This window comes from Camelina sativa, chromosome 12 (assembly GCF_030686135.1).
Source record: "Camelina sativa cultivar CO46 ecotype springtype chromosome 12, ASM3068613v1".
Lineage (NCBI taxonomy): Eukaryota > Viridiplantae > Streptophyta > Magnoliopsida > Brassicales > Brassicaceae > Camelina > Camelina sativa.
The window spans coordinates 20212573-20232556 of record NC_141891.1 but is presented as its reverse complement, the minus strand read 5'-3'; the positions used below and the strand labels follow the sequence as shown (position 1 = coordinate 20232556).

General features: G+C 43.7%; 4 protein-coding genes across 9 annotated transcripts; 1 reads left to right on the top strand and 3 right to left on the bottom strand.

Moving 5' to 3' along the window:
* Positions 1-2226: 2226 nt before the first annotated feature.
* LOC147930796 (meiosis-specific protein ASY2-like) lies at positions 2227-4644 on the bottom strand. The gene is made up of 4 exons (XM_087477034.1): positions 3801-4644; positions 3600-3724; positions 3123-3488; positions 2227-2922 (listed from the first exon to the last, which is right to left on the bottom strand). Exons 1-4 carry the CDS (start codon positions 4642-4644, stop codon positions 2227-2229), a joined length of 2031 nt encoding a protein of 676 aa, XP_087333160.1.
* A 2183-nt stretch (positions 4645-6827) lies between these two features.
* Positions 6828-8456, bottom strand: LOC104732263 (uncharacterized). Of its 3 annotated transcripts, none has more exons than XM_010451802.3 (5): positions 8271-8435; positions 8114-8149; positions 7481-7701; positions 7244-7370; positions 6828-7140 (listed from the first exon to the last, which is right to left on the bottom strand). In XM_010451802.3, exons 3-5 carry the CDS (start codon positions 7672-7674, stop codon positions 7063-7065), a joined length of 399 nt encoding a protein of 132 aa, XP_010450104.1. In that variant the 5' UTR covers positions 7675-7701; positions 8114-8149; positions 8271-8435; the 3' UTR covers positions 6828-7062. The 3 variants fall into 3 exon arrangements, with proteins under 3 accessions (XP_010450104.1, XP_019088888.1, XP_010450103.1); XM_019233343.2 differs by having other exon boundaries at positions 8114-8146; positions 8271-8395; XM_010451801.3 differs by lacking the exon at positions 8114-8149 and having other exon boundaries at positions 8271-8456.
* A 331-nt stretch (positions 8457-8787) lies between these two features.
* Positions 8788-11887, bottom strand: LOC104732262 (actin-related protein 2/3 complex subunit 4). 4 transcript variants are annotated; one of them, XM_087479339.1, is made up of 10 exons: positions 11500-11814; positions 11291-11393; positions 11093-11155; positions 10771-10836; positions 10374-10426; positions 10236-10263; positions 10061-10135; positions 9755-9859; positions 9239-9328; positions 8788-8960 (listed from the first exon to the last, which is right to left on the bottom strand). In XM_087479339.1, exons 3-10 carry the CDS (start codon positions 11093-11095, stop codon positions 8871-8873), a joined length of 510 nt encoding a protein of 169 aa, XP_087335465.1. In that variant the 5' UTR covers positions 11096-11155; positions 11291-11393; positions 11500-11814; the 3' UTR covers positions 8788-8870. The 4 variants fall into 4 exon arrangements, with proteins under 4 accessions (XP_087335465.1, XP_087335467.1, XP_010450101.2 ...); XM_087479341.1 differs by having other exon boundaries at positions 10345-10426; positions 11500-11759; XM_010451799.3 differs by lacking the exon at positions 11291-11393 and having other exon boundaries at positions 11500-11887.
* Positions 11888-13946: 2059 nt separating this feature from the next.
* Positions 13947-18410, top strand: LOC147930795 (uncharacterized). The gene is made up of 3 exons (XM_087477033.1): positions 13947-14330; positions 14538-15869; positions 15918-18410. The coding sequence occupies exons 1-3, from the start codon at positions 13947-13949 to the stop codon at positions 18408-18410; spliced, it is 4209 nt and encodes a 1402-aa protein (XP_087333159.1).
* Positions 18411-19984: the final 1574 nt, after the last annotated feature.

Here is a 19984-nt window from a genome sequence, read left to right as displayed (position 1 = left end):
CCTTCCGCCAGGTCGGGTAACAAGGTCCTGGCGACCTCTCCGGCACATCGATCACGATCAGCAAGTAGTCGGGTCATGCGCCAGTTCGCCAGATGGAAGCCACTGGCAATGAGCTCGTCAAGAACCGAGATGGTTCCTTCCAGACGGCAGAGTTGGAAGATGAGATCGTATTTCAGACGAAAAGCCTTGATATACGAACTCATCCGTTGACAGCGAGCTCGGTAGATGCGGATCTCTCTCTGCAGTGGGTCCTCCTCAATTTCCGCGACAAGTTCACGGGATGGAGACGGAACCGCGTCTTCTATGGGGAGGGTGATATTTGACGCTTCTAGGTTGAATCCGCTGACCCCGGCGGCAGTCAGCTATCGAGCTCGCCTCAACCATGCACACCGAGTTGTGATAGACATGCTTTGCAGTTAATCTTTCTGAAGTTTGGATGAGAGATGCTCAGCAAACCTCCTTTTCACCTATTTATAGGGGAAACCGGGGAGATAAATGCTGCGTCCCAAAAATCTCGCACCAATCAGATCGTGGGAAGATACGCGCTGCGTCCCGAGACTCTTCCGCCAATTAAATTGCGTCGTAAACCAAACTAATCGACATCTCGACATCTACTACGGCCACCTAGTTCAGAACCAAACTAATCGACATCTCGGCCAGATAATCGATCTACTCTCCAGCGCGAGATAAATCAAACCTAGAGAATTCCTTTTGAATTGTTTCGATTATAAATCTCCAATGCGAGACGTATCGAGCAAAGAGAATTCTTTTAGAATTGTCTCGATAACTCCTTGACGAGAGATAAACCAAACTCAGAGGATTCCTTTGAATTGTTTCGTAAGTTACAGTTCGGACGGATATAAGCCGAACCCAGAGTTGTAAATTTCGCTTTTCGATTTTTGAACTGGGGCAAAGAAGGTAAGCCGAAGCCCCCGTATAGGATTACTTGGTGTAAGCCGGGACCATCCCGCCTCGGGTAAATTTCCGGATTGAGTGGAAACTTTATTAATTGCAAAAATAAAATCGTTTGAACAGTACACCATTCTTGATATAAAAAAAAAAGAGAGAAAAAACAAAAAAGGGCTCAAATCGCCAATTCCAAGCATATCAACCATCCAGATCAAGCCCTGCTGCGATCTTCCGAGTATCTGCTTTAAGGCGCTTCGGCATGGGCCATAGAAGCTGGAGTCCAGTTCTCTCCCATTCATCAGGATGCAATTCCAATGCCCTGATCTTCTGTTCAGCCTTGTCAAGACGGCCGATGGTTCTTCTTCTCTTCGTCCTTAGGGTGGCGATTTTGGCTTCCAGCACTGCTAAACGATCGTCGATTTCGTTCTTCTTCATACGATGATAGTAAAGTTTGTGGCATTGTTCCCGATGCACGGACTCAATCTGCGCATAATATCGTTGGTTAGAACCGAAAGGAAATTCACACAGGCGAAGTTATAAAGGGTTACCTGGCGAACAAAGGCATGAGTGGCAGCGGCTTCTATGTTATTGGCACGCCTGTTCATGTAGAACGGTTTCACTTCGGAAGGCATGAATTCACCGCTCAGGGAAAAATTCGGATTGCTTGGAATCGAATTCACCGAAAGATAGCATTCGTTACAATATTCGATCAAGCATTGCGGCATGTCTGCCACTCTGTCCAGACCGTTTTCAATCCTGAACCTTGGATGGGATTCGAGCAGTTTAAGTTTGAATAGTAGTTCACTTCGCGACTGCTCTGTTGCGGCTAATCGACTTCGATACTCGGAATTGCGTTCTTCGATGCGAGAGAGGAAGGTCTCTAATTCTAACCTCTTCTCCGGGCTAACACGAAACATTAGCATCCAGGGAGCTCGAGTATTTGGGTAATAGGGCAACCCTCGCTCAATGGCTTCCGAGTTCGAGAACGTCGGGACATCGTTCCCGACCTCGACTAAAGGATCAATACTGCCAACAGAACTCGGCATCTTGATTTGTTTTGTGAAAGTTGCGGTAAATTCAAGCACAGAGCTACCATATTTATACCAGCCCTAGAGGAGAAATTTCCAATTTCGAAATTGTGAGATTACCATTTTCATCATCTAGCAAAAAAGGTGATATTCCACGCAAACATAAAAGGGAAATTTCCAAAAAATAGAAGTCGGCCACCAAACGGGTAGCGTTATCACAAAGTCTTAAGTAGGAAAATAAAAAGGGAAACAGAAGGTGTTCCTAGGAGACGCAGTCAGGGAGCTACAGTCAAAGTTCTGGAGGGTCAGTGAGATCGGCTTGGAAAATCCCGGCATTGGAACCATAGGGATGTCGAACGGAGTCTGGAGCCGTGGTTCTGGAGTGAAGCAGTCCAAAGCCGAGCTGGTCTGGAGACATGTTGAGATCGCCTTCTCCGAGCTCTAGGATCTCCAGCGCCTCCACCTCGCTCTTGGCAACCTCTCGCTTTTCCTTGATCTCAGCAATCAAGTTGTCAGGAATGGATGCTCCGTTCTTAAGAAGATATTCCATAATCTCCTCAAACCCGCTTGCCTGGTTGAGGACGTCTTCTTTTGGACGAGCTACTTCCTCCTGCTCGTGCAGATAAGCTTTTACCTTATCAAGACGACGCTGCACTTTCTTCGTGGTACCCTCGACCTTGGCTTGACGATCTAGGCGAAGTCGTCTCATTTCTGAATCAAACTTTGTTCCCAAATCATCAAACTGTTTTGCCAGCTCGACCTTCTCTTCTCCCAAGACTACTTCCCGCGACTCCAGATGTTTGCAGTTCTCTTCCTTATTCGCAAGAAGGCCCTTCAGCTCCTTAATTCTCTCGTTCTTCGACCTGTCCGCTTCTTGGAGATTATCCAAGCACTCCTTCATTTTTTTGAACTTGGCCTCTGAAGACGCCATCGATTTAACTCGCCTATCGTACATAAGGGTGAGTGCAGAAGCGTAGGCGGTGGTCTGCATCTCAAAACAGAGTGAGTTAAAAACCTAAGGTTACAAGCAAAATATAAAGAGGGCGATGTGATTCAAACCTGAAGGGCGGATTGGGCGACTCGGACGTATTGGTCTCTAAATTCCAATTTGTCAAGCGGCGGCAGCATGCATGAAGACACTTTAAGTTACCTGCACAATTCCCCGACAACTTCCTTATTGCAAACAAGAGGTGTTTCCCCAAAATAGTCAAAGCGAAATTGATCCGAACGATCATTCTCCCGTTCAACCCGGAAGCAGTCACAGGACTCGAGTCTGGCCTCTTCTGCAGAATGTTTCCGGCCAGTTCCTTGGGCGGAACCCTTTCCTTTGCCCTTATCCTTACTGTTATCCTTTTTGGACTTCTTCTTTTTGGAACCGCTACTCGGCTCAGGGGTGAGCTGCACTAGGATGACAGGTTTGGCCGGCGGAGGCGGGAGTGAATCATTAGGGACAACATTTTCTTCTCCAAGGTCAGGAGCGGTCAAGTTGTTATCAAGATCTTCAAAGTTGAACTCATTCCCCTCCTGCTCAGGTTCAATATCGACGATCGGCTTGTTGGTCGGGTTTACGGATCAGAGCATGTCAGCCTTGGTGATCGTGGTCGGCGGGACTTCGGAAGATTGACCCAATGACCTTGCGAAACTTGCAAAGTTGGTTTTTGCCTTTCCCATAGCTTCTTCCACGCGATGTCGGGTAATCTGATCCCAGCTAAGATTAACTCCCGCGAAAAGAATATCCCTGATTTCTTGAAATTCAGAGGGAAGTTGCCGAGCTGAGGTAGGACGAGCTGCAGAAACATCAAAATTAAGATCAGGTCAGAATACGGATGTCCAACCAAAACAAAACAAGGATCGAAATGATACCGGGTGACATGTTCCACACTCTTCGCCAACCGCATCTCGGATTTTCAAAAGAGCGATCGTCAACTCGGACAAAGAAGTAGCTAGCTTTCAATTTCTTGAAGTTGCTAACTTTCTCCCCAAGAAGGAAGTTGTGAGCTGGTTTCGTATTGACCATCCACGACGGGCTTCCTTGGGCATTTTTAAAGTTGGTTAGTTGTTCAAAACATTCAACCCCGAGGTAAGCTTCGGCTTCAGCCGTAATAGTGAGAGCGGCGACAAAGTTGCAGATACTTCCAGGGGAGAGCTGACATATCGGGATCTGGCGGCGATGTGCGTACCGAGTGAGCAGGCTAGGAAGTGGAAACCATAGTCGGCATTTGGAAAAGAAACCTTCATATAAACATATGTACCTGAGGGGTGGGTTCCACGGACGGTGATGATCTCCGGGAATAATGATGTGGACTCCGCAGTTCAGTAAACCGCATGAGTTCAGCATTGTGCACACCGAATCAATGCTACTGGTCGTCTTCTCGCCCCCAATTTGACCTCGGTGATCTCGCCGGGGAAGGATGTCTTCAATCATGATTCCGTCAGGAGCGAGCCGAGCTGTTCCTTCATTTTGATTGTCTGGCGAGAGATCGGGGATTGAAGCGACGTTGCCAGAATTTTCACGGATCTCTTCATCGGTTGGAGATGGAACTTTCGAGGTCAGAATTTCATCTGACCTGGGTCTCAAAGAGCATTCGACATTTTCCTCAGGTCTATCAGGCATTTCGCCCCGATCCGATCTGTCAGCTCGGGGAAGCTTCCTGTTGGAATTCTTGCAGATCAGTGGATCGCTCTCTGTGGCGGATGAAGAGTCCATGGCCGAGGTGAAAGGTGATGCAGATCGCCGAAGAGTGTGGAGGAAGGCTCGCAGAAGTAATTACAAATTAAAAAGAAGAGAGAGGACATAGCAAATACCTTTGACGATTTGGTGAAAAGTGAAAATAAAGAGTGGACGTCGAGTATTTATAGCAGAGAGTGGGCGGCAACCCTACGCGGAGTCATAATTGCCTGTTTAGCCTATGCAACTTTTCGACTTCCGAGCTGACGGATGCGACGTATTGGACGCGTGTCATTCAACCAATGGATGGCGACGCGGCGCGACGATTTGGGTATTTAGATTCGGATTCCTTAATGGATTAAATCGGATATTCTCTCTTAAAGTCCGGTCATTCGAATTAGCTTCTGAATGAACCGAACTGAGGGGGGACTAATTGTTGGTGCGGAAATTAGCACCCCCAACATACCGATCTAAACCCGATTAAAGGAACCGGTTATCTAAACCGGGAGCTCGACCTTAATTTGGACTTCATCTCTGAAGGCCCAATAGTTCCAAGAAGCCCAGTGCCGAGGTGACACCGACGTCTCAACTCGCCATGCGGCTGACCTAGCAAGAAAGGAAGGACTTTCCTAATCAGCTCGCTTGTAATTAGGAACATAAATATATTCAGTAGATCTTTGAATACCTATAAATAGAGGGCAATCCTCTCATTGTAAAATCATCCAACAATTAATACAAAACCCTAATTCCTCTTTGTTCTTGAGCAAAACCTAATTTGTTTTCCAAGAGATTTCATTTTTTCTTTATTTGCTTACTTTGATCCGAATTCTTAGAGAGAAAGTATTGTTGAATTTGTTTTCCTTTCTAAACAAATTCATTATGTGAAACACCAGTTTCTACAGATTTTGATAGTATTATTATATAAAAAACATATAATTAATCTGGTAGTTCTGAAAGCTGTTTTGTTAATTAAGTAATCAGATAAGTTCACACCGTTTTTTAACGAGCACACCAGTTTTGTTAGCCCTTCCAACTTTTTTTTTTATCGTTCCTTCTCTTTGACTCGACCATTTTTCTAATTGTTTATGGTGAGCTATTACCGTAAAAGATAGACAAAACGACAAGGACAAGGTAACCCATCTACTTTTTACAATAAGAATGATAAATTTGTTCACACCCGTTCTTGTTCTTGGCACCAATGTTCGTTTTTGTTTTTAGTCTTGGAAATGAGAATTAATGTAGCCAAGAAAAGAATGAATAGGAAGGAAGAATGGGAGTGACAAGCTGGCATGGAAATGGCCACTCTCTTATTTCCTCTGTACTTTGTGTTATCTCTCGTCTCAAATTTGTCACTTCCCTCGTACCTCCATCACGTGTGGTGTGACTGTGACCTAACGAACTCACCGATCTCTATCTGTTCCAGCCGGCATGGCATGGCACCCATGCAATTAGTGAATTCCGATTTCCCATTGCACTTTTTTTTTTTGGGTTTAGGGTAAACATAATTCTGTCTTATAAGCTGTCAGAAACTATGTAAAGTGGAGACAATAAACAAGGCGCCGTTTTAAACTATATCAGGCCTATTTAATTAGTTTATCTCAAGAACACAATATATACATGTTCTTGTTATTTTTATGATACCGTCAAGTCTACAGAAAAATAAAATAAAAATAAAAATAACTACACGTACGCATTTAAGCCTGAAACCCTACGCTCATTGATTTGAGAGGCCATTGAATACATTGTAGGTTGATTTGTTTTCCCCTTTCCGTGAAATGATAAATTCAAAATCTTGAGTATTATTAACTAGAGCATTTAACATACCATGCATGACCAGACCGGTGGATTTTGTTTGCATGTGTGTGACCATTTAAAGAGGCAACACATATTTTGGTTTTCAAAGTATGGCTCCTGGCTAGTAAATGAGGAATATGTAAGATAGTTGGCAAAAATAAATAAACACTGAGGTATGGATAAGACGGTGGTCCAACCAAAACCTCAAGTCATAATAAGTCACAACAAATTAAACTATTAAACTAATGAGTTCATTGCCCTGTCTTACAAAACTCCAAAATGTACGCAGATTCATCGAATTCGGAAATTGACACACGCGATACGGCATCCTTATGTGTTTGTATAGATAGAGGGAGATTCATGATTTCACAAATATTGAAGCTGTAATTTCAAATCTTGGATTGAATTCGAAATAAGAGTCATGATTATTGATTACCAAGTTACCAACCACTAACTTTATGAAAGAACTTACAGTATGTGTTTTAGTCAAGTGGTGTTATTATCAACAACTGGACTTTTTAAACCGGCTCATTACGGTTCAATGAAAAAAATGGTCCTCTCTACCCCTCTTTGTTTTTCTTACTTGGACGCTTAGGTGAAGAGTCATTTAGAACTGAAACACATCTACGAAGGAAAAGTTTCTGATACAAATTCTGACTTCACTTAATCCGACTGGCTTTCGTTTAGCTTTGGAATTTTCTTGTACTCATACGCGTTAATGTCCACCTTCTCTTGCATAGCCTGCGCAATAAAAAAAACTCGGTCAAGATTTTAGTGTTTCATGCAGTCCAATAGTGAAATCAAGAAATCTGCAAAACTGAGGAGGGGATGTATATATACATACCTTGAGCTCATCTTCGATGGATGTGTTTTTAGGTTTATAAGCATCAACAGGTCCTGTCCTCGAAAGCGCCTTTCTTGTCTCTATAATCTCCCATTCTTGGTCATCTTTTACCTTTGCGATGTCCTTACTAAACTAACCAAATAAACCATATGTGGTGAAGTTGGGGAATTATAAGCCAGATTCCCTAGAGCATTTGCATATTCAAAGCTTAAGAGTTTAATCAAAGAAAGAACTGACCTGCCTTGAAGGAGTTGGCCGAGTCCGAGGGCTCCAAATACAGTGAGAGATATCATTGGAAGTCCATATCTTACAAATGGGTGTCTCCTTCCCCACCTTTTAAACGATGCTGATGGCTGCTTAGGGGTAGCAATAGCAGCAGAACCGCAAGGAGAAGACTTTTGAGTTTTCTGATCGGTTTCGATTGTTGTCATCTTTGTATATAATCACAAAGCAAAGGACTACAAAGGGAAAATGAAGAGTTAAAACCTAACAACGAGACAAGCAACGAGAAGCAGTAATTGCACATTTTTGTCTGACTGAATCATGCAATTTCGTTGCAGTATAAGAAACTATCTTGCAGAACAAAGACCGAGGAGTCCATTAAGCAAACCAAATCACCCAACTAGTAGTTTTCAAAATGATATTTTTCAACTTCTCCATCATATTTAACCATTCAAGCAAGAAAAATGCATTGAGAGGAGATGGCTCACTCAGCCTACTACCATTTCTTAACAAACTCCATCATCAAGTTATTTTCTTCTGAATTCTTTTGAGAGGATAGAGAAGCAGATCACAAAACAAACAATGTTCACCAAATGATGATCCCAATCTAATTTTCAAATCATAAATCTGAACATCTAATCAAATGACCTGAAACATCTTCCACTTGTTCTGTTCCTTTGTCTTCTACAAACAAGAGATTCATATTATAACCTAGAAATTTACAATCTAAACCCTAGAAATCAAATTCAATTCAAGGCGAACCATGTATACTGTTAGTTGTTTGTGACATTAAATCAACACTAACCTGAAGCTGAGAGATGGCCGGAATCAGATGTAGCTCCTGAGGGAGGTCGAAGCCGAACGCAATTAATTAGACAGAGAGAGAGAGCTTGAGACGAAGAAGAAGACGGCGACGAAGAAACGACGGCGTTTTCGACTTTCACTTCAGGAGCCTGTGTAATACGTCCTCGGTTTGTGAGAAATAATAATCAATCAAATATTTAAAACGACGGCGTTTTTGATGTTCTTCTAAGGTATGTGGGTTTTGCCATGATCTTGGATTTATGTCTTCATGTGTGCTGAATGATCTATCTAAGCATAGGGAACTTTGTAAAGATAACAATTTGATGGTCCTCTTGTGGTAAACAAAAACAATTTTTTGGTTTCTGGAATTGTACGTTGGAACATCTACTACAATCAACATACCAATTTTTTTTGTAACTAAGTATTGCGTTACATACACTACAATGGACCACGCCGATGGTTTGATGATACTTCGGGTTGTGTAAGAAGAACAGATGAAGTACCAAAAAGAAGAAAAATGTCCATAAGTGTAGATGGAATTTAACCAAATAATGTGTGATTTTGATACAATGAGTGGTTACATTATAATACCTCAAGGGCTTTACATGAACTGTTTCAAAAACTCTGTAGCAACGAGTCTTCCTCTGGTGTTCACTGACTCCTTCAAGTCCCTTATTTCTTTCTCTATATCCTGCAATTTCCATGCTATAAACAGTCACACTTCAAGTTTTTCATCTGATTAAGAGGAGATTATTATGTTGGAGGACATCATCAGAGTAATTTATCTCTTTAGACATTTGTAAAAACAATTCAAATTTAAGGATGAATTTATTAACCGTAGTTAGGCCAACTATTCAGAATACTTATCAGGTTATTACTGTGAGAAAAATACAATGATGCAACTCTACTCAAGACAAGGTCAAAATCTTTTTTTTTTTTTAAAGCATCAAGGTTTAGAGAAAGACTTGCCTCCATAAACTGAATAATGAAATCAATAAGCTTCTGTTTCTGCATCTCTTCGCAGTGGTAGTTTGTTATAAGAAAGCTAATGTCATAACCCTGTTCAAAAGACCAACAATGAAACCAATTGAAGGGGATCAGGGGGTGAAACGTTCACACAATGCAGGGAATAAACAACAAATTATCTAAAGCCAAGACATGCATTTCTACACAGTGAGATGATTCAGGGTTCATATGGGGGGAAAAGAGAGGAAAGGATTGTGGAACGCTTTTAATTATCAAAAGAATTCACAAGTGGTATATATATACACCATCCATCTTACGCCTAGAAATTCTGAAATGTCCGTCTAGAACGCTAAAATGAAAGAAAACTTATGATTACTATGACTATAACCAGTTAGTGATGCGTTCACCAGAATAATTAGAACTTGTACATATGAGGGAATGCATTACAACTGCCAGATAAAACATAGCAGCTCTCACAAGTAGCTAAGGCCTAAGTGTTAGATCAAGAATAAGGTCTACCTGAACTGGCTTCCTCCTCAGTACTTGAAAAGCTTCTGCCCTCATGGACAAAAATCTAAGGAACTTTTTGGTTAGTATGTTTTCAAGTTCATCCGCTTGTTTGACCTGCATATTAACGATAACAATTATTTGAAATAGCAGCACATGACAGATGTTTAAGTAATGATTCACCAAGACATTATCTCAGGAGAAAGAAATTAAGGAAACAGGAAAGGAAACAACACGAAGCCTTTGTTGATCAGTGTATCACAAGGGGCTCTTCTTGTAAGTGATCCAAGGAAAAGCTAGGGTAAGATTAATAATCACCTTGAGGCTTATCCGGAGTGAATTTATAGATGTTTCTATTAAACACTTTTCAGCCTCATTACGGCATACTAAAACCTGCAAGTTCAAAAAAACTTAGCAGTCAACTACAAAACCTAGGTAAGATGCGAGTGCAATGTCAATGCTAAACTGGGAGGGAAACAAATAAACTTCTTACAGGATTTAGCAAAAGTTCTGGGCTCGTCCTACAAAAATTAGCAAAAACATGGTAATATTAAGATTCTACTACTTGAAATGAAAATAGCACAAGAGCATTCCATTCTCACATGCATCTTCTTGTGACAAGCTTACATACTTTAGTTCAACCTCTGGTTTATTATGCCTTTCAACTTCTTGACAAGGAAAGTTCTGCAAATATAGAAATATAGAAGCTTTCAGGAACATACAACATGTAAAGCTGACTCTAAAAAGGACTTTACATGGCCCCTTTCACCGACTTGTACAAGATGCATAGGTTTCGACATTCGACACCAAATATTGCTAGACAAAATGCCAAAAGTAAAAGTGAATGATGGTACATTATCCCTAATCAACAACTAAACAACTAATACGTGAGAGTAACAGACCAGAGGTGAAACATGGATGAGGGACTACACAAAAATGAAGCTTTTATTGCCTTAAGCATAATAAACCAAAAAAGATGGAGACTTTTAGACATATGTCATGATATCTCAAGCCAAAATAGTAAGTACCTGTAAGCACATGGCTGCCTCGAGTGTATTTTTTATGCATGCTAGATACAGCCGTAATGAGTTTGCCTGGAACATCAAAGAACCAACAGAAGCAAATTTTTTAAAAAAAATTTCTGCAGTAAATCAGTAGATGTTGTTTAGGAGAATTGTTTCTAAACAGGAAATGTTTGAATGAAATACAATCTTTGTCAAGTATGAGAAGGATAAAAAACAATACAGAAGAGTAACTTGTTATCAAATAGAGAATGAGAAGAGTTAAAAATTCCTTCTTGATGTATGTAGCTAGGTAGGTAGAGAAAGAAGTACATTTAAAAGTTCTTACCATGTTCTTAGAAATGATGTTATTCTACTCTCAAGACTTGCACCGGGATGAAGGGTAAATGCGCTGAAAAGAGTAATCCGAACAATAAACAAGAAAGCAACTTTTAGTATCATACAATTTTTGGATCAATAAGAAAACATCAACAAGAAAGCATCTTTAGGATCAAATGAATACAAAGTAAACTAGAGTAAAACCCACCCAGATGTTTAAGGATTAAGACAAAACAAACAAACAAACAAAATCCCCACAGGCTACACAGAAACAGCAAGTAGATCCTGATTCTCAATCCAGACTCATCTGTCTAGGTGACGTTTCACAAACAGAACAGAGACAAAATTATGCTTAGCAATCTATGTACCTAAAAGCCGATGAAATAAGAAATAGGGGAAGGTGGAGGAGAAGATTACCGGAATAGTAAACACGGCGGAGGCTCGTTAATTTGGAAAACTGAGAGACCCAAAAATCAACCAATCAATCTACTGAAACTCTTGGAAAGTGAGATCAAATCACCACCTAGGAACCATCAATCGGACAAAGCTAAAGCCCTAAAACCATGATCGTGAAAGTAATTGCGCACGACTTGGAGACTCGTGAGAGAAGAGAGATTTAGAGATCGAAGAAGAAGAAGCTGCAGCACAGAAAATTCCAATCACAAAAAAATGAAACCGACGGGAGAAGTGAACCGGGTCTGGTTCACATCAATATAATTCATTTATAAATTCAATATACTGTAGAAAAAACGGGTTAAAATCTAGAAAGCGCACTACTCTCCAACAAATATTCTAAGTACTCTCCATTGGTTTCCTCTACTCTCATGCTCTTAATGACATAACAGTAATCCAACTTTACCCTTACCAAAACCGATACTAAACCAAAAGAAAAAACCGATTTATAATTGAATTGATTAATAAAATAAAAATAAAATGGGAATAAATTTGGCCAATCAGAAACGAGATATTCCCGATATTAGACCAATCACAAGCGAGATATTCGACCAATCACAGTCCATCCCCTCATCCATCATCTTCATCGGGCATCTCGACCCCATTGAAAGCGAAGCTTGCTTTAAACCCAAGAACGATGCCTTTATTCTTCTCTAACATCGATTCGACATTAGTTTCAGACAGGTGAGTTTTCCTTGGGTACTCGTTCTCCTTCTTTATTAGTTTACTTACATCCGCTTCTCTTACAACCCTTAGTCGTTTTTAGATGTGTTGTATTGAAAACTGGGATTTCAGTTAGATTTGATAGTCGTATTTGTAGGTCAATTAATTAATTTAAATGGACTGAGAGGGTTGATTAAATCCTGATTCGTAGTGTATTTTAGGTATTGTGGTCACAAATTGTATACTTGGTGTAACTGTAAGAATTGGTATAATTGGTACAACTGGGATTCTTAAATGTACAACTGTTATTTCATTTAGTATTCTAATTTTTCAGGAAGAAACAATGAGCAACCTTTCTATCAACATATATTTTCATGATGGACATTACACAAAGACCGGAGAAAAATATCAACGGATTCCATGAGAAGGTGGCCTGTATGGTATACCGTTTAGGATATCATCAGTGTTGGATATGGGTTTCACCCAGCCTTAACAGGCTTTCCTACAGGCCCACTATCAAAACAGTCACCCCAAAATCCAGGAAGGCAGGCCGACTAAAACCCATAGGTCGGGCCGACAAAGCTCTTGGAAGGCCCAATTAGGACGAACAGCCCAATGAGTGACGGCCCGAATAAGAACGATCACCGACTTTACCTGAGGACAATCCCACATCGATCCCGAGGCAGAGAGGTGAAGCGTCCCATCAACTATAAGTACCGAGGGAGCAGTTTGCAGAAGAGACCAAGTAACATCAGGCAAGAGTCAGGAGTAAATCCGATTCTAAGCTATAGTTCAGTTAGTCATTTTGAGAATACAATTCTCTGTAATTCGCCGAACGGCTTATAACGGTTGCATTGTAATTCGACGATCTTTGACTATCTTAATAAAGCCCTTTGTTTCGCCCTTCTTTCATATCATCCCTGAGTTAGTAGCTATACTAGTTCAACATTTGGTGCGCATCCAGGGAAACAAACAAGGGAGGCTTTTGAAGAAAGTCCAACATCGACAGAGCACATCTTGAGCAATGGCAGAAAGAGAAACGACGGGCAGCGACGGATATGTGGCGGACACACCGGACCGCATCCAGCAGGCCCAAGAGGAGCTTCCAATACCGCCAACCCGCCCCCCGACAACGCCGAACGGCTCAATCGGAGAAGGCACCAGCGCCCTTGACATGGGAGCACTAATGAGAAGCATCCTGGAAAAGATCGACGCCCAGGACAGAAAGACAGAGGAACGATTCGCCACTCTCTCTAGTGTCTGCGCAAAACTACAAGAAAATGCAGAACACACGGACGGCACTAACAGAGCCGATCCCAATAATGCCGACCAGAACCAGATAGGAGAATTGGCCGAACTCAAAAGTCAAATGAAAGACATCACAAGCAAGTTCCACCAAGCGACCAGTGCGGCACATGATGTAGACCATATGTTGGAGCAATCCCAGAAGACTCCATTCACCGCACAAATTCGAGGGGGTCGTCGTTCGTCCCGATTGCAAAATAAAGCACCTACCTCCATATAGAGGGGATTCGGACCCAACTCACCATTTGACATCCTTCAAGATCGCAATCCATTGTTGCGAATTTTCTCCGGAAGAGCTCGACGCAGGAAAATGCCAGTTATTCATCGAAAACCTGAGCGGTGACGCCCTCGGCTGGTTCTCTTCTTTACCGCCTGACTCAATCGACAGTTTCCGTACACTCTCTCTAACCTTTTTAAAGCAATACTCGATTTTGGCCGTCCCCATGGCGACAATTGCCGACCTTCATAATATCGAGCAGGGAGAGCATGAACCATTGCAGAAATTCATGGATAGGTTTAAGAAAATCGCCACGCAGGTGAAAGCACCTCACAGCGTTTCACTTGCCGCTCTTAAAAAGGCTCTGTGGTACGAGTCCAAGTTCCGTGAGGACCTCAAATTGAACAGATTCCCTACCTTCCAGGATGCCCTCCATCGCGCAGGAGTTCACATTGAAATGGAAGAAGAAAAAGTCATCTACGACAAGAAACGCGCTTCTACTGGAGTCCAAACGTCGACCGGTAAGGCAAAGGAGATATACCATGAACCTCGCCAACACCTTGACAAAGAATACCTCGCGGACAGTAAGAAGCGCGGCGCAACGTACCTCGTTAATGACGCTTAGCCAACCCCGGCAGTGAGCTCGTCAGCTATAATACCGACGACCCCGCCAAAAGGGGCAAGAGAAGAGCCTGACCATAACTTGTATTGCGAGTTACACGAGTACACTGGACACTCCACATAGTCCTGCAGACACTTACAAAACGCGCTGCTGGGTAAATACCTCAACGGCGAGGTCAAAGTGGAATTGCGCTAGTACAAGAGTAATGCCCCGCGAGGGCGAGGTCGAGGACGTCATGGGCATCAAGGACGAGGTCCAAATAACCATTTCAACAATGGACCAGCACCGAATAACCAGCCCACAGCTAGCAACCAGGTAGGCGGACAAGAAAACCAACCGGCTGACGCACCACCACCTCCAGCCCGTCGTAGAATTAATGTCATAAGGGGAAGTCTACCGTACGACCCTAACTGGCCTCGCGCCGTATATGCCGTCCACGACGTCGAGATAGCCGAACGCGATTGGTTGCCTGGCAGAACACCTATATGCCGGTTGTACTCTCCGATCACATTCGGAGAAGAGGACAATGTCGAGCATCGAACTTCGCCCACTGGACCTGTCGTTGTTGAAGTAAACATCGGCGATTGCTTAGTCCCGGATGTGTTGGTCGATACGGGAAGTTCCGTTAACATCATCTTCATGAGGGCACTCCCGCAGATAAAGGTCGACCTAAGTCCGACCATGCCCGAAGTACAAACTTTGACTGGTTTTGATGGATGCTCCCTCACCTCTCTAGGAACAGTCATGTTCCCAATGCGAGTCGGCGGTACGGTCCACCTCTTCGATTTTGCAGTCATCGACCGACCAAGTGCGTACAATGCCATCCTTGGGACGCCTTGGCTTCATAAAATGAAGGCCGTGGTTTCCACATACCATCAGTGTGTTAAATTCCCAACGGCGTTCGGCACTTACACCCTCTACGCCGACCCAACGGCAGCCCAATGGCCACCCCGCCGCCATGTCAGTATGATAATGGGGGGCCTGACAGCATGTAGGGATTCCGTACGATCAATCCACGATTATGTAAGAGCCGGCACGGCCGCGGTATGGCCAGTTAAAGTCCCACCCTTCGTGCCTCCGATCATGTTCACAGCGGACGACTTGATTGGAGTTAACTTCCCACACAACGACCCTCTTGTCATCGAATTACACGTTGACGAGAGCAAAGTGACAAGGATCATGGTCGACACAGGAAGTTCCATCAACGTTATCTTCCGGGACGTCCTCGACAAAATGGAAGTCAATAATAGAGAAATCAAACCATCGATCAGGCCACTCACCGGGTTCGACGGAAATTACATGATGACGTCCGGCACAATCAAATTGCCAATCTACGTGTCAGGCATACCTTCGTGGCACAAATTCGTGGTGGTCGATAAGCCGGCTGTTTATAACATCATCCTTGGATCCCCTTGGATTCACGACATGCAGGCCGTCCCATCCACTTATCATCAGTGTGTCAAATTCCCCCTGTCCGGCCAGATATTCACGATCAAGGGCAATCAAGCGGATGCCAGAAACTGTTTTGTAATCGAGTGCAAGTTGCGGAAGGCCGCTGAATTATAGCAATCACAGCAAGTGCCGGACGGGCCGCCAGCACCCAGCCCCAAGGAAATTCTGAGTCACCACCTGATCGACGAAATCAATATCGACGAGAGTGACCCAAAGCGGTGCGTTGGGATTGGCGCTGACCTCGACCCGGCAATAAGAGCTGACCTGATCCAGTTCTTGAAGGACAACGCTTCCACCTTCGCCTGGTCTTTCGACGACATGGTTGGAATCAGCATGGATGTCACAAGTCATGAACTTAACGTCAACCCCACTTATAAACCCGTCAAGCAGAAGCGGCGGAAGCTTGGACCCGAACGATCCAAAGCGGTAAATGACGAGGTCAAAAAGTTGTTAGCGGTCGGGTCCATCATGGAGGTTAAGTATCCCGAGTGGCTAGCAAACCCGGTGGTAGTTAAAAAGAAAAATGGAAAGAATAGAGTCTGCATCGACTTCACGGATCTCAATAAAGCCTGCCCCAAGGATAGCTACCCGCTACCACATATAGAGAGGCTCGTCGAGGCCACGGCAGGCAACGCATTGCTTTCCTTCATGGACGCGTTCTCAGGATATAACCAAATCCTGATGCACACCGATGACCGCGAAAAAACCGCTTTTATCACTGATCAAGGCACGTTCTGCTACAAAGTAATGTCGTTCGGCCTGAAGAACGCAGGCGCCACCTATCAACGTCTCATCAATAAGATGTTTGTTGACCAACTAGGGATAACTATGGAGGTATACATTGACGACATGTTGGTCAAATCCGCGAGCGCAAACGATCATGTCGAGCATCTGCGAAAGTGTTTTCAAACCCTGAATAAGTACAACATGAAACTCAACCCGGCAAAATGCTCATTCGGCGTGACATTGGGAGAATTTCTAGGTTACATCGTCACAAAAAGAGGAATAGAGGCAAACCCGAAGCAGATAAAAGCCATACTCGACATGTCCTCGCCGCGAAACAAACGTGAAGTCCAACGCCTGACCGGTAGAATAGCAGCCTTAAACCGATTTATTTCGCGGTCAACCGACAAAAGCTTGCCGTTCTACCAATTGCTGCGATCGACAAACAAGGAGTACGAGTGGACTGCCGAATGCGAGCAGGCGTTCGTCGAGTTAAAAACTTATTTGACCACCCCTCCCATACTTTCGAAGCCCAAGGAAGGAGAAAAACTTTACCTATATATCGCAGTTTCGGGGTCGGCAGTTAGCGGAGTACTAGTCAGAGACGACCAAGGCAAACAAAAGCCTATCTTTTATGTCAGTAAAACCCTCGACGGGGCCGAGCTGCGTTATCCGAACCTGGAAAAAATAGCATACGCCGTAGTCATCTCAGCCCGGAAGCTCAGACCCTACTTCCAGTCGCGTACAGTGGCGGTCTTGACGAACCAACCTCTGCGGCAAATTCTTCACAGCCCGGGACAATCAGGTCGCATGGCAAAGTGGGCAGTCGAGCTAAGTGAGTATGACATCGAATACCTTGGCCGAACATGCATGAAATCTCAGGTACTAGCAGATTTCATTGTCGAACTGCCTCAACATTTCACCTCAACTACTTCAAACGAGGAAAACTGGTATTTGTACGTCGACGGAGCCTCGTCGCAGCACGGCTCAGGAATCGGGATTCGTCTGACATCCCCCACCGGAGAGGTCGTTGAGCAGTCATTCCGCCTCAATTTCACCGCCACAAACAATGAATCGGAATATGAAGCCTTACTTGCCGGAATGCGACTTGCAGCAGGGATCGGCGTAAAAAGGCTTCACGCCTACTGTGATTCCCAGCTCGTCGCCAACCAATACAATGGCGAGTACGGCACCAAATGCGGCCGCATGGACGCGTACTTGAAAATAGTCAAGGAGCTTGCACAAGAATTCGATCACTTCGTGATCGACAAAATACCGCGAAGCGCCAATGCTCCCGCAGATGCTCTGGCCATCCTAGCGTCAACCTCAGACCCTGACCTACGTCGGGTAATCCCAGTCGAGAGTATTTCGGTAAGTAGCATCGATGCTGGGGCTCAGGTTAACATCATATCTGCCGACCCGGTGGGACTCGCCGACCTTGACGATGAGACACAGCCTAACCATGAGGCCGAGTCCACCGCCGAGCCCGCTGACTGGCGCCAAGAAATACTTCAGTATATCAACGAAGGAGTAGTCCCGGCGGATAAATGGCAGTCCCGACGCCTTAAAAAGAAAGCGGCACAGTACGTTATAGTCGAGGGACGCCTTTACCGTTGGAGCGCGGCCGGCATATTACTACATTGCATCTCGGCAGAAGAAGCCCGACGAGTAATGCAGGAAACGCATGAAGGAGCCGGAGGAAACCACTCCGGCGGACACGCCCTAGCACTAAAAATCAGAAAACACGGAATATACTGGCCAACTATGGTCAATGACTGTGAACAGTTTGCCATGAAGTGTGAAAAGTGTCAGAGACATGCGTCCGATATACACACCCCGGCAGAATTACTCTCAACAACAAACCCGATTGGGAGCAAGTATAAACTACGCTAAAAACCTAAAAGATAACTAAGGAAGAATAAAAAAGAGTAAGGTTCTAACGAAAGAGAAAGAAGGATTACCTCGACTTTTGCGGCTGGAGAAGAACTGAAGAGGGCACCCTAAAAAGTCTCCTTTTATAAGTGGCGGAAAAAGAAAACCTTAAAGTGGCAGTGAGCGCGAAGCGACGCAACCCTAGGAAACGACGTTCCAGCTTTCCTCTCCTCGACAGAATATAAGAGATCGGGCCAATGTTTCGATAATGAGCCAAACTTAATATTTCCCGAACAAGCTCATTGGCCCAGGGCTGACCAAAATGAACTAAGGGGGGGGGGGGGGGACAATTGTTGGATATGGGTTTCACCCAGCCTTAACAGGCTTTCCTACAGGCCCACTATCGAAACAGTCACCCCAAAATCCAGGAAGGCAGGCCGACTAAAACCCATAGGTCGGGCCGACAAAGCTCTTGGAAGGCCCAATTAGGACGAACAGCCCAATGAGTGACGGCCCGAATAAGAACGATCACCGACTTTACCTGAGGACAATCCCACATCGATCCCGAGGCAGAGAGGTGAAGCGTCCCATCAGCTATAAGTACCGAGGGAGCAGTTTGCAGAAGAGACCAAGTAACATCAGGCAAGAGTCAAGAGTAAATCCGATTCTATGCTATAGTTTAGTTAGTCATTTTGAGAATACAATTCTCTGTAATTCGCCGAACGGCTTATAACGGTTGCATTGTAATTCGAAGATCTTTGACTATCTTAATAAAGCCCTTTGTTTCGCCCTTCTTTCATATCATCCCCGAGTTAGTAGCTATACTAGTTCAACAATCAGTAGATGATATAACCTATTCGATGTTAGTGGATAAGATTGGCCGAAAGATTGGGATAGATGAATCTATGATGGAGCTGAAATTAAGTTACATTCCATTGGTCGTGGTTACTAAAACACCAACATATATTTGTGATGATGAAGATTTATATCTTTATCTAACCTCGATGGATCAACAACAACGTAGAAGTGTGTTGCATGTAGAAGTCATCAAAGATTTGGAAACAGTTACACGACAGAAGCAAATTTCAAGATTAGAGAAAAGAAGTTCAGTTGGTGCAAATTATGATGAACTGATTTCAAGTGGTAGAGGCAAGGAACAGACAGAACTGCAAGGGCCTTTAGAGTCACAAGAACCTTTGGAGTCGCAAGAGCAGTTGGATTCAGAAGAGCCATTGATGCTGCAAGAACCTTTGCAACTTGCAGAGCCTTTAGAACCGCAAGGGACTTTGGTGCTGCAAAAAAAATGTTGTTATCCGAGATGTGGAGAGGGGTGTTGATAACAACAAGGAAAATGATTTTGAAAATGACATTGATAATGGTATTTGTGAAGTTGGTAGTGTAAAGTTTTTAGAGCCGTGGGAAGATGGTATTGGTCTGGAAATAGGTCAAGAATTTGAAAGCAAGCAATCAGTGCAAGATTTAGTTGATAAAGCTTCACATCTTGGATGTTTTGGAGTAGCGATTGTTAACTCGGACAAGAAACGGTATGTGGTAAGATGTCTTCAATCATTAGAAGGGTGTAAATGATATTTATG